The following is a 14,377-nucleotide window of genomic DNA, read 5'->3' on the forward strand; positions in this document are numbered from 1 at the left end:
CCCTACCTCAGTATGTAACTGTTTTTCATTTAAAACATGATCACAAACCTCCCTACCTCAGTATGTAACTGTTTTTTATTTAAAACATGATCACAAGCCCCCCTACCTCAGTATGTAAATGTTTTTCATTTAAAACATGATCACAAACCTCCCTACCTCAGTATGTAACTGTTTTTAACCCTTTGATGCGCAAGATATGCAAACCCCCACTAATGCGCAACATGGGTCAAAAATGTCCCGTATTATTTCCTATAGTATTTCATGCATGGCTGGGTATTTCTTTGCTAAATCTTTTTAAATCAATTTATTTCATAATTTAATATTCTAATTATTCATTAAATATGTTGTTTTTGATTACCACAAATTATTATTAAAACGTTCCCTTTTTAACTTTATGAACAAACAGTTTTTACATAACTACATCAAGATTACACTAGGGATGTCCGATATTATCGGCCGATATCGGCATTAAAATGTGATATCGGAAAATATCGGTATCGGTTTTTTACATTTCTATAACCTTTATTTACCCATGCAAGCAAGTAATAACAAATTCAGATTTTATTTATTGTCAAAAGTATGCATAATGTTGTGTTAATTCCACAACAAGAGATATGTAATGTTAATTACCTGAAATTATTCCATTTTGGGGGGGGGGGGGGGGGGGGGGGGGGGAACCCTGCATATATCGGTATCGGTTGATATCGGTTGATATCGGTATCGGAAATTAAGAGTTGGACAATATCGGTATAGGTAAAAAAGCCAATATCGAGCATCCCTAGTTTACACCCATGTGTGCAAGTGTGATTTATAAATATATTAATACTTTTGTAGAAATAATTATTTTAGCAGTGATTTGGACAAAAACAATAATACATTTCATATTATAAATATGTGTATTTGTCACTTTGTCACACACCAAGTGGTGTTTCTCTAGTCACAAAGCACTGGTCCACTTGTTATCAAACCATATGAATCTGTAGATATCCTCAATTCCTCATATCTCCTGTTTTCCATGGTGGTCTTGTACATTAGATATCTTCATATCTATGTCTTCCATGGTGGTCTTGTACATTAGATATCTTCATATCTATGTCTTCCATGGTATTATTGTACATTAGATATCTTCATATCTATGTCTTCCATGGTGGTCTTGTACATTAGATATCTTCATATCTATGTCTTCCATGGTGGTCTTGTACATTAGATATCTTCATATCTATGTCTTCCATGGTATTATTGTACATTAGATATCATCATATCTCTGTCTTCCATGGTATTATTGTACATTAGATATCTTCATATCTATGTCTTCCATGGTGGTCTTGTACATTAGATATCTTCATATCTATGTCTTCCATGGTATTATTGTACATTAGATATCTTCATATCTATGTCTTCCATGGTATTCTTGTACATTAGACATCTTCATATCTATGTCTTCCATGGTATTATTGTACATTAGATATCATCATAACTCTGTCTTCCATGGTATTATTGTACATTAGATATCTTCATATCTATGTCTTCCATGGTATTTTTGTACATTAGATATCTTCATATCTATGTCTTCCATGGTATTCTTGTACATTAGATATCTTCATATCTCGGTCTTCCATGGTATTATTGTACATTAGATATCTTCATATCTATGTCTTCCATGGTATTATTGTACATTAGATATCTTCATATCTATGTCTTCCATGGTATTCTTGTACATTAGATATCTTCATATCTATGTCTTCCATGGTATTATTGTACATTAGATATCTTCATATCTATGTCTTCCATGGTATTCTTGTACATTAGATATCTTCATATCTATGTCTTCCATGGTGGTCTTGTACATTAGATATCTTCATATATCTGTCTTCCATGGTATTCTTGTACATTAGATATCTTCATATCTATGTCTTCCATGGTATTCTTGTACATTAGATATCTTCATATCTCTGTCTTCCATGGTATTATTGTACATTAGATATCTTCATATCTATGTCTTCCATGGTATTATTGTACATTAGATATCTTCATATCTATGTCTTCCATGGTATTCTTGTACATTAGATATCTTCATATCTATGTCTTCCATGGTATTCTTGTACATTAGATATCTTCATATCTATGTCTTCCATGGTATTCTTGTACATTAGATATCTTCATATCTCTGTCTTCCATGGTATTCTTGTACATTCGATATCACAATGTACTGTAAACAATGCATGCTCATTCCAGTGAGACCCTTTTTACTCAATTAGACTGGTTCCGAGTTTCCTCTTCAGAGGACTCATCACACAAGTCTTCTATGTCATCAGAGGAGAGCTGGGAGAACTGCATTCTGAGGTTTCAGACTCAGAACCAAGGATAGCCTCATCTTCCTCATCCCGTTTTTCATGCAGAATATCTATGACCATTTCAGCAGTAAATCTGCAACGACTGGGACCAGCCATACTAACACCCTGGATAATCGAAAGCACAAGAATATTTTCAAATGCACATCAATATATTGTTCTATTTTGAGTTTTATTTTGTTGACCTTTGTTGACTCTTAGCTAGCTACAATAGAACATGTCAACTATACAAGTACTACCATGTACTATACATGCTGAGTACTATTATATACTATACATGCTGAGTACTACTATATACTATACACAGTGACTATCACTATATACCAAACACACCGAGTACTCATGTACCATTTACACTAAGTACTAGCCTATTATGGTTCCCACCTCCCTAAAACAAGCCAGAGTCACACCGCTCATAAAAGAAACAACCATGAACCCCACCGTCATAGACAACTATCGTCCCATCTCTTCTTTCCTTCCTTTTTAAATCACTTGAACGTGCTGTATCCAACCAACTTACTGACCATCTCTTACAGAATGATCTCCTAGACCAGTGGTTGGCAATAGGCGGCCCGTGGGCCGAAATTGGCCCGCCGGCATTCATATCTGGTCCGTCCGATTATTTTGAGAATATGATTTATTTGTTATATATATCAGACGGACTATAGTCTAGGCTATATATTTAAGCTATAATGTCCAAACAGAGAAACTACCACCACCTAATGAATGCTTATTATACTTTGTTTTATCCATGTTGAGAGTGATTAACAGGTATAGGCAGCGAGGTGCAATGTAGCGCTTGCTCAACATGAATAAAGTCGGTGGAGAGCGCCTGGTTCTGAAATAGCAAACAGGCAGCGTGGTATGAAATTAAAACACCAGTTCAGTAAGTCATTCAAACTTTATCTTTACTTATATATGACTGTGACGGAACCACACATGTGAACAGTAACAATGCAATTAAAAGAGCAAAAAAAAGCTGAATCCGCTTCAAGAAGACGCGCTACATTAAGTATATAAGAATTACAACGAGAGATTCATTGACTAAATAAAAAATACAATTTGGCTTTTAACCCTCTAAAGCCGGGCGCAACACTAAACATGTTTTGCAAAACATTAAATATATTTGGATCCGTTTGTGATAAAGACTTGCTTTATTGTATCGGAATAGGGAGATTGTCGCCCGTGCACTGCCTTGCCCACTGGCAGTGTGCGGAAGTAAAGCATAGAATCTTGAAATATCTATATTGGTTGTTTTCTCTGGACTGCATCTAATCCGCTGTATCTATCTATTTATCATATATCTATGTCTGTCACTATAGTCAATGGAAATGCTAGAAATGGTCACGTGGACAGGGAGAACCAATGGAAAATTTCTATAGTTTCTCAATAGTCATGTCCGCTGCACAGAGCGGGCCGTCAGGCACTGGTTGTGCATAATGTGGGATAGACCGATAGAGAGAGGCGCTTGTCTCTGGTTTTATAATAGAATGGCAAAAAGACAAAGGTATAATGTTCAGTGCAAACATTTATTATATATAATAATGAAAAGTAGAAAAAACTGCTCGTTTACAGTTTATTATGCCACCTATGCAGCTTGTTTATTTTGATCCATTGTCTGCCTCTGCCACAAATGTCTGTCTTAGTTATAAGGTGGTCTGTCATAGGGCTGGGCGATATGACCAAAAACGTTATCGCGATAAAATTATAAAATTATTTTCATATAATTCGATATCGATAATTATCGTCGATATAATGTCTGTCAAGTTTAATTAACTTCTTATGCTGTTGCGAATGTCTCGAGTCGAGTTGATGTCGTCATCAGTCCGCGCACGTTAGCAGTTAGCCGACAAGCGGAGTATCTCATGACAATGTAATAAATATGACACTAAAATACTCTCTTCCGCCACAATATATTGAAACGACGTCCACTGTATACCCCACACTACTATAAACGTGGCCTCAGAATTCACGCCACACACATACTCGGCACGTAAATATATAAAACAGCGCCGTGCAAGCTAATTAGCCTAGCAAGCCTTGTTGTTGAGTGAGTCCTACCTCTGGGTCTCCTTCCGGGTCTCCTTCGCTCTCGGCCATCTCCTTCACTGATTGGTTGTTAGTGCGTGTGCTCATATCCAAGCTTGGAAAATCGATATATCGAAACTTTGCGACCACGTTTCATGTTTATTTCGAGGAAATAATTTATCGCGATAGTTATCGTTATCGTTTTATCGCCCAGCCCTAGTTCTGTCAGTTAAAAAAATGTCACTATCAATTTATTAAATTATCCATATAATGGCTTGGAAAAAGTTTGGCAAGAAGCCAAACTTAATTGCCGACCCCTGTCCTAGACCCTAATCAGTCAGGCTTCAGGACTGGTCACTCCACAGAGACGGCCCTCACAGAGGCTCTTCACTTAGCAAAAGCAAAGGGCCTCTCCTCTGTCCTGATTTTCCTGGACCCGTCGGCAGCCTTTGACACAGGCAACCATCAGATCCTCCTCGCATCCCTCGCAGGAATGGGAGTGGCTGGCTCTGCGCTGGCATGGCTGACATCCTACCTCGACGACCGCTCCTACCAAGTGTCATGGAGAGGGACCCTGTCAGCCCCCCACCCCCTTCGGATGGGTGTCCCCCAGGGCTCGTTCCTTGGACCCCTGCTCTTCTCCCTCTACACCAAATCTCTGGGTAACATTATCACGTCTCATACCTTCTCTATCATTGCTACAGTATGCCGATGATACTCAACTCTTCCTCTCCTCCCTCAGATATCCATATCTCTGAGCGAATCTCGGCCCGTCTGTCCGACATTTCCACCTGGATGACGACCAACCACCTCAAACGGAATCTAATCAAAACAGAATTGCTTCACCTGCTGGCCAAATCCTTCCCACTGACTGACCTTTCCATCACAGTGGAAAATTTAGCCGTGGCCTCGTCCCCGACCGCCAAGAACCTTGGTATAGTCCTTGGCGATCGGCTGAACTTCTCCACTCATATCACCGCAACGACCAGAACCTGCAGATTTCTCCTGAGCAATGTCAGAAGGATCCGCCCCTTTCTGACAAAAGAAGCCACTCAACTCCTTGTCCAATCAACAGTCATGTCTCGCCTCGACTACTGTAATGCACTGCTTGCTGGTCTACTGACCACCGCCACCAAGCCTCTTCAACTCATTCAGAACGCAGCCACCTGTCTGATCTATAACCTACCAAAGTCAGCCCATGTTACCCCACTTCTTAGGGACCTGCACTGGCTCCCCATCGCCGCACGAATCCGCTTCAAGGTTCTCGACCCGGCATATTGGGAACGGCTCCCACCTACCTCCTGTCAGTGGTCTCTAACTACACACCCTCAAGACCCCTCCGCTCTACATATTCTGGCCGTCTCAGACCCACTCCTATCTGAGCTCCGGGAGGGTCATCAAAGAGAAGCCGCCTATTCTCGGACCTCGCTCCACAATGGTGGAACAAACTTCTCACCACAGTTAGGACAATCTTTCGCCGTTGACTAAAAACACACTTCTTCAATCAATATCTGAATGAAAAATTACCTTCTTACTGTCTTGTACTATCATGCACTATTCCTACTATACTAATATGTCTCTACTACTATGCACTCAACACTGCAGGACCCAAGTTTCAGCAGTTTGAACATTGTTACTCAGCTGATAGAGTTGTACCCTTCCTGCTGACTTGTCGTACAGAACTTGTAAGTCGCTTTGGATAAAAGCATCAGCTAAATGACAAAATGTAAAATGTTGATTTTTGTGGTAATCAAAAACAACATATTTAATGAATACTTGGAATATTAAATGAAAAAAAATTATTTCAAAAGATATAGAAAAAAACACTCAGTCATGGATGAAATAACATTGAAAATGTATACGGGTCCTTTTTGACCCATGTTGTGCATTAGAAGGGTAGTGATACAAAAATATTTGTATTAAAAAAGGAAGGAAGGAACATTTTAATAAGGATTTGGGATGATCAAAAACAAGTTAATTGAGGAATACCTGGAATACTGGATCATGGAATTCATTTATTTTATACTTACTTACTATACTTATTTTATACTTATCTATTTTTATCTAGCACAATCTCTGGAGCAAAATAGAAAGAAGCATTTTATATAAAAGTATTCTGTACTTCTGTATGACAACTAATAAAGAAACTTGAAACTTGAAACTATTGCAAAGATATAGAAAATACAAACTCACTGACTCGGGTCACCTTTGACCCATGTTAATGTGATCTCTAGTTTTTTTCTCTTTTCATCTGTGTTTTTATCCTATTTATGCAAATGTAGGTATCCCTTTTATATGTATTCTGAACTGTTTGTATTTGTGATCTTGACGGCATTGCAAATTATCGTATGTAAAGGAATGTTCCTTTTTTGAGAATAAATAAAAGGTTTCAATCAATCAAAATGCGACTGACCCCCATGTGTCGGCTGTTTGGGTCAGTGTCCAGGAAGTGGGGGTTGATGTTGAAAGGCACCAGGCCCAGGGCGCAGAAGGAGGGAGGGAAGACTATAGGCATGTCGTTGGTGGTGTTTATACTGACGGTGGACACATTGGTCCCTGCACTGGAACCCATGTAGGGGATACCATCCTAGAGAGAGAGAGAGAGAGAGAGAGAGAGAGAGAGAGAGAGAGAGAGAGAGAGAGAGAGAGAGAGAGAGAGAGAGAGAGAGAGAGAGAGAGAGAGAGAGGAGAGAGAGAGAGAGAGAGAGAGAGAGAGAGAGAGAGAGAGAGAGAGGATAGAGAGAGCAGGCAGACAATAGAGAGAGAGACAGAGAGAATCAGGCAGACAATAGAGAGACAGGCAGACAATAGAGAGAGAGAGAGAAAGAGAAAGACAATGGAGCGAGTAGGATAGAATAGAGAGTAGGAGACACAGAATAGGAGAGAGAGAGAGACAGGCAGACAATAGAGAGAGACAGGCAGACAATAGAGAGAGAGAGGAGACAGGCAGACAATAGAGAGAAACAGGCAGACAATAGAGAGAGACAGGCAGACAATAGAGAGAGGGAGAGACAGGCAGACAATAGAGAGAGACAGGCAGACAATAGAGAGAGAGAGAGAGACAGGCAGACAATAGAGAGAGACAGGCAGACAATAGAGAGAGAGAGAGACAGGCAGACAATAGAGAGAAACAGGCAGACAATAGAGAGAGACAGGCAGACAATAGAGAGAGAGAGACAGGCAGACAATAGAGAGAGAGAGAGACAGGCAGACAATAGAGAGAGGGAGAGACAGGCAGACAATAGAGAGAGACAGGCAGACAATAGAGAGAGAGAGAGAGACAGGCAGACAATAGAGAGAGACAGGCAGACAATAGAGAGAGAGAGAGACAGGCAGACAATAGAGAGAAACAGGCAGACAATAGAGAGAGACAGGCAGACAATAGAGAGAGAGAGACAGGCAGACAATAGAGAGCGAGAAAGAAAGAGAAAGACAATGGAGAGAGTAGGATAGAATAGAGAGTAGGAGACACAGAATAGGAGAGAGAAACAGGCAGACAATAGAGAGAGACAGGCAGACAATAGAGAGAGACAGGCAGACAATAGAGAGAGAGAAAGAGAAAGACAATGGGAGAGAGTAGGAGACACAGAATAGGAGAGAGAGAGAAAAACAGGCAGACAATAGAGAGAGACAGAGAGAAACAAGATAAGAGAGAGACAGGCAGACAACAGCGCACGAGAGAGAGACAGAGAGTAGGAGAGAATAGAGAATAGAAGAGACAGAAAGAGAGTATGGGAGATGGAGAGACACAGAATAGGAGACAGAGTAGGAGAGGGGGGGAGCAAAAGAGAGAGACAGGTAGGCAATAGAGAGAGAGACAGAGAGAAACAGGCAGATAATAGAGAGAGACATGCAGACAATAGCGCGCGAGAGAGAGAGAGAGAGAGAGAGAGAAGAGAGAGAGAGAGAGAGAGAGAGAGAGAGAGAGAGAGAGAGAGAGAGAGAGAGAGAGAGAATAGCGAGAGAGAGAGAGAGAGAGAGAGAGAGAGAGAGAGAGAGAGAGAGAGAGAGAGAGATAGTAGGAGAGAATAGAAGAGACAGAAAGAGTAGGAGACGGAGAGACACAGAATAGGAGAGAGAGGGAAGAAAAGTCAGAGAGAAAGTGTAGGAGAGAGGGGAAGAGAGTAAAAGAGATAGAGAGTAATAGAGATGAGAGAGACAGAATAGGAGACAGAGAGAGTAGAAGAGACAGAGAGTAATAGAGATGAGAGAGAGACAGAATAGGAGACAGAGAGAGTAGAAGAGACAGAGAGTAATAGAGATGAGAGAGAGACAGAATAGGAGACAGAGAGAGTAGAAGAGACAGAGAGTAATAGAGATGAGAGAGAGACAGAATAGGAGACAGAGAGAGTAGAAGAGACAGAGAGTAATAGAGATGAGAGAGAGACAGAATAGGAGACAGAGAGAGTAGAAGAGACAGAGAGTAATAGAGATGAGAGAGAGACAGAATAGGAGACAGAGAGAGTAGAAGAGACAGAGAGTAATAGAGATGAGAGAGAGACAGAATAGGAGACAGAGAGAGTAGAAGAGACAGAGAGTAATAGAGATGAGAGAGAGACAGAATAGGAGACAGAGAGAGTAGAAGAGACAGAGAGTAATAGAGATGAGAGAGAGACAGAATAGGAGACAGAGAGAGTAGAAGAGACAGAGAGACAGTTATTCAGGTTAAGATAAGATACGAATGTTATTATCTCTGAGGGGAAACGTCATTGTGCTCAGAAGAACCAACCAGCGATAAAACACAATACACAACAGTGTGTGTGTGTGTGTGTGTGTGTGTGTGTGTGTGTGTGTGTGTGTGTGTGTGTGTGTGTGTGTGTGTGTGTGTGTGTGTGTGTGTGCGTCACCTCCAGGACTCTCTTCCTGATCTCTGTCACCACCTTGTTGTCGTAGAGACTCTTGAGAAGACGGAAGGTGTTCCCTCCTCCTGGATGATGAACACAAAACACCACCAACCCTGTTTTACAATACAATTTTATTTTTTATGTATCCTTTATTTATCCAGGAATGTCCCATTGAGATACAAGATCTCTTCTTCCAGGGAGTCCTGACCAATCAAATGATTTTAATTTGCCAAAGTACATTTTCACATAAACCAGGAATGTGTCCCCTACATTAAACCCACCCTAACTATTAAAGGAACACACCAACATTATGGGAAATACGTGTACCGTCCTCTCCAGAGAGGAAATTGGTATCCATCTTCTCGTCTGACTCTGAAAAGATGGTGAGCACATTTCCTATAATGTTGGCGTAATGTTCCTTTAAGGTCCTCTCACCTATAAAGATGGCCTGGGCCTTCCGGACCGCATCTACCGGGTCTGAAGACTCATGGATGCTATCCAGCTCATAGCCTGCAAAAAACACACACACACACACACACACACACACACACACACACACACACACACACACACACACACACACACACACACACACACACACACACACACACACACACACACACACACACACACACACACACACACACACACACACACACACACACACACACACACACACACACACACACACACACACACACACACACACACACACACACACACACACACACACACACACGCCTCCCATGTCTGGATCAACAAAGAGAGTTAAACTAGTCTGCAGACCTGCTCCTACCCAGAGAGTTAAACTAGTCTGCAGACCTGCTCCTACCCAGAGAGTTAAACTAGTCTGCAGACCTGCTCCTACCCAGAGAGTTAAACTAGTCTGCAGACCTGCTCCTACCCAGAGAGTTAAACTAGTCTGCAGACCTGCTCTTACCCAGAGAGTTAAACTAGTCTGCTGACCTGCTCTTACCCAGAGAGTTAAACTAGTCTGCAGACCTGCTCTTACCCAGAGAGTTAAACTAGTCTAGAGACCTGCTCCTACCCAGAGAGTTAAACTAGTCTGCTGACCTGCTCCTACCCAGAGAGTTAAACTAGTCTGCAGACCTGCTCTTACCCAGAGAGTTAAACTAGTCTGCAGACCTCCTCTTACCCAGAGTTAAACTAGTCTGCAGACCTGCTCCTACCCAGAGAGTTAAACTAGTCTGCAGACCTCCTCTTACCCAGAGTTAAACTAGTCTGCAGACCTACTCTTACCCAGAGAGTTAAACTAGTCTGCAGACCTGCTCTTACCCAGAGAGTTAAACTAGTCTGCAGACCTGCTCCTACCCAGAGAGTTAAACTAGTCTGCAGACCTCCTCTTACCCAGAGTTAAACTAGTCTGCAGACCTACTCTTACCCAGAGAGTTAAACTAGTCTGCAGACCTGCTCTTACCCAGAGAGTTAAACTAGTCTGCAGACCTGCTCTTACCCAGAGAGTTAAACTAGTCTGCAGACCTGCTCTTACCCAGAGAGTTAAACTAGTCTGCAGACCTGCTCCTACCCAGAGAGTTAAACTAGTCTGCAGACCTGCTCCTACCCAGAGAGTTAAACTAGTCTGCAGACCTGCTCCTACCCAGAGAGTTAAACTAGTCTGCAGACCTGCTCTTACCCAGAGAGTTAAACTAGTCTGCAGACCTGCTCCTACCCAGAGAGTTAAACTAGTCTGCAGACCTGCTCCTACCCAGAGAGTTAAACTAGTCTGCAGACCTGCTCTTACCCAGAGAGTTAAACTAGTCTGCAGACATGCTCCTACCCAGAGAGTTAAACTAGTCTGCAGACCTGCTCTTACCCAGAGAGTTAAACTAGTCTGCAGACCTGCTCTTACCCAAAGAGTTAAACTAGTTTGCAGACCTGCTCTTACCCAGAGAGACTAGTCTGCAGACCTGCTCTTACCCAGAGTTAAACTAGTCTGCAGACCTGCTCCTACCCAGAGAGTTAAACTAGTCTGCAGACCTGCTCTTACCCAGAGAGTTAAACTAGTCTGCAGACCTGCTCTTACCCAGAGAGTTAAACTAGTCTGCAGACCTGCTCTTACCCAGAGAGTTAAACTAGTCTGCAGACCTGCTCTTACCCAGAGAGTTAAACGAGTCTGCAGACCTGCTCTTACCCAGAGAGTTAAACTAGTCTGCAGACCTGCTCCTACCCAGAGAGTTAAACTAGTCTAGAGACCTGCTCTTACCCAGAGAGTTAAACTAGTCTGCAGACCTGCTCTTACCCAGAGAGTTAAACTAGTCTGCAGACCTGCTCCTACCCAGAGAGTTAAACTAGTCTGCAGACCTCCTCTTACCCAGAGAGTTAAACTAGTCTGTAGACCTGCTCCTACCCAGAGAGTTAAACTAGTCTGCAGACCTGCTCTTACCCAGAGAGTTAAACTAGTCTGCAGACCTGCTCCTACCCAGAGAGTTAAACTAGTCTGCAGACCTGCTCTTACCCAGAGAGTTAAACTAGTCTGCAGACCTGCTCTTACCCAGAGAGTTAAACTAGTCTGCAGACCTGCTCTTACCCAGAGAGTTAAACTAGTCTGCAGACCTTCTCTTACCCAGAGAGTTAAACTAGTCTGCAGACCTGCTCCTACCCAGAGAGTTAAACTAGTCTGCAGACCTGCTCCTACCCAGAGAGTTAAACTAGTCTGCAGACCTGCTCTTACCCAGAGAGTTAAACTAGTCTGCAGACCTGCTCTTACCCAGAGAGTTAAACTAGTCTGTAGACCTGCTCCTACCCAGAGAGTTAAACTAGTCTGCAGACTTGCTCCTACCCAGAGAGTTAAACTAGGCTGCAGACCTGCTCTTACCCAGAGAGTTAAACTAGTCTGTAGACCTGCTCCTACCCAGAGAGTTAAACTAGTCTAGAGACCTGCTCCTACCCAGAGAGTTAAACTAGTCTGCAGACCTGCTCTTACCCAGAGAGTTAAACTAGTCTGCAAACCTCCTCTTACCCAGAGAGTTAAACTAGTCTGCAGACCTGCTCCTACCCAGAGAGTTAAACTAGTCTGCAGACCTGCTCCTACCCAGATAGTTAAACTAGTCTGCAGACCTGCTCTTACCCAGAGAGTTAAACTAGTCTAGAGACCTGCTCCTACCCAGAGAGTTAAACTAGTCTTCAGACCTGCTCCTACCCAGAGAGTTAAACTAGTCTAGAGACCTGCTCTTACCCAGAGAGTTAAACTAGTCTAGAGACCTGCTCCTACCCAGAGAGTTAAACTAGTCTAGAGACCTGCTCCTACCCAGAGAGTTAAACTAGTCTGCAGACCTGCTCCTACCCAGAGTTAAACTAGTCTGCAGACCTGCTCCTACCCAGAGAGTTAAACTAGTCTGCAGACCTGCTCTTACCCAGAGAGTTAAACTAGTTTGCAGACCTGCTCTTACCCAGAGAGTTAAACTAGTCTAGAGACCTCCTCTTACCCAGAGAGTTAAACTAGTCTGCAGACCTGCTCCTACCCAGAGAGTTAAACTAGTCTGCAGACCTGCTCCTACCCAGATAGTTAAACTAGTCTGCAGACCTCCTCTTACCCAGAGTTAAACTAGTCTACAGACCTACTCCTACCCAGAGAGTTAAACTAGTCTGCAGACCTGCTCTTACCCAGAGAGTTAAACTAGTCTGCAGACCTGCTCTTACCCAGAGAGTTAAACTAGTCTGCAGACCTGCTCTTACCCAGAGAGTTAAACTAGTCTGCAGACCTGCTCCTACCCAGAGAGTTAAACTAGTCTGCAGACCTGCTCCTACCCAGAGAGTTAAACTAGTCTGCAGACCTGCTCCTACCCAGAGAGTTAAACTAGTCTGCAGACCTGCTCTTACCCAGAGAGTTAAACTAGTCTGCAGACCTCCTCTTACCCAGAGAGTTAAACTAGTCTGCAGACCTGCTCCTACCCAGAGAGTTAAACTAGTCTGCAGACCTGCTCTTACCCAGAGAGTTAAACTAGTCTGCAGACCTGCTCCTACCCAGAGAGTTAAACTAGTCTGCAGACCTGCTCCTACCCAGAGAGTTAAACTAGTCTGCTGACCTGCTCCTACCCAGAGAGTTAAACTAGTCTGCAGACCTGCTCTTACCCAGAGAGTTAAACTAGTCTGCAGACATGCTCCTACCCAGAGAGTTAAACTAGTCTGCAGACCTGCTCTTACCCAGAGAGTTAAACTAGTATGCAGACCTGCTCTTACCCAGAGAGTTAAACTAGTTTGCAGACCTGCTCTTACCCAGAGAGTTAAACTAGTCTGCAGACCTGCTCTTACCCAGAGAGTTAAACTAGTCTGCAGACCTGCTCCTACCCAGAGAGTTAAACTAGTCTGCAGACCTCCTCTTACCCAGAGAGTTAAACTAGTCTGTAGACCTGCTCTTACCCAGAGAGTTAAACTAGTCTGCAGACCTGCTCTTACCCAGAGAGTTAAACTAGTCTGCAGACCTGCTCTTACCCAGAGAGTTAAACTAGTCTGCAGACCTGCTCCTACCCAGAGAGTTAAACTAGTCTGCAGACCTGCTCCTACCCAGAGAGTTAAACTAGTCTGCAGACCTGCTCTTACCCAGAGAGTTAAACTAGTCTGTAGACCTGCTCCTACCCAGAGAGTTAAACTAGTCTGCAGACTTGCTCTTACCCAGAGAGTTAAACTAGTCTGCAGACCTCCTCTTACCCAGAGAGTTAAACTAGTCTGCAGACCTGCTCCTACCCAGAGAGTTAAACTAGTCTGCAGACCTGCTCCTACCCAGATAGTTAAACTAGTCTGCAGACCTGCTCTTACCCAGAGAGTTAAACTAGTCTAGAGACCTGCTCCTACCCAGAGAGTTAAACTAGTCTAGAGACCTGCTCCTACCCAGAGAGTTAAACTAGTCTTCAGACCTGCTCCTACCCAGAGAGTTAAACTAGTCTAGAGACCTGCTCTTACCCAGAGAGTTAAACTAGTCTAGAGACCTGCTCCTACCCAGAGAGTTAAACTAGTCTAGAGACCTGCTCCTACCCAGAGAGTTAAACTAGTCTGCAGACCTGCTCCTACCCAGAGAGTTAAACTAGTCTGCAGACCTGCTCCTACCCAGAGAGTTAAACTAGTCTGCAGACCTGCTCTTACCCAGAGAGTGAAACTAGTCTGCAGACCTGCTCCTACCCAGAGAGTTAAACTAGT

General features: G+C 43.0%; 1 protein-coding gene across 1 annotated transcript in view; it reads right to left on the bottom strand.

Moving 5' to 3' along the window:
* Nucleotides 1-5,077: 5,077 nt before the first annotated feature.
* Nucleotides 5,078-14,377, bottom strand: part of LOC311229259 (alpha-aspartyl dipeptidase) — a gene marked incomplete at its 3' end in the record, with an annotated part of 66,493 nt that continues 57,193 nt past the window's right edge. Inside the window, exons 4-7 of the mRNA XM_084315326.1 lie at nt 9,659-9,733; nt 9,227-9,306; nt 6,793-6,966; nt 5,078-5,170 (exon numbers count right to left, since the gene is read on the bottom strand). Of these exons, the coding sequence (XP_084171452.1) occupies nt 5,078-5,170; nt 6,793-6,966; nt 9,227-9,306; nt 9,659-9,733 (422 nt within the window). The remainder of the gene's footprint in view (nt 5,171-6,792; nt 6,967-9,226; nt 9,307-9,658; nt 9,734-14,377) is intronic.

The sequence above is a fragment of the Notolepis coatsorum genome (genome assembly GCF_963971535.1).
Source record: "Notolepis coatsorum genome assembly, chromosome: 5".
NCBI classification, from domain to species: domain Eukaryota; kingdom Metazoa; phylum Chordata; class Actinopteri; order Aulopiformes; family Paralepididae; genus Notolepis; species Notolepis coatsorum.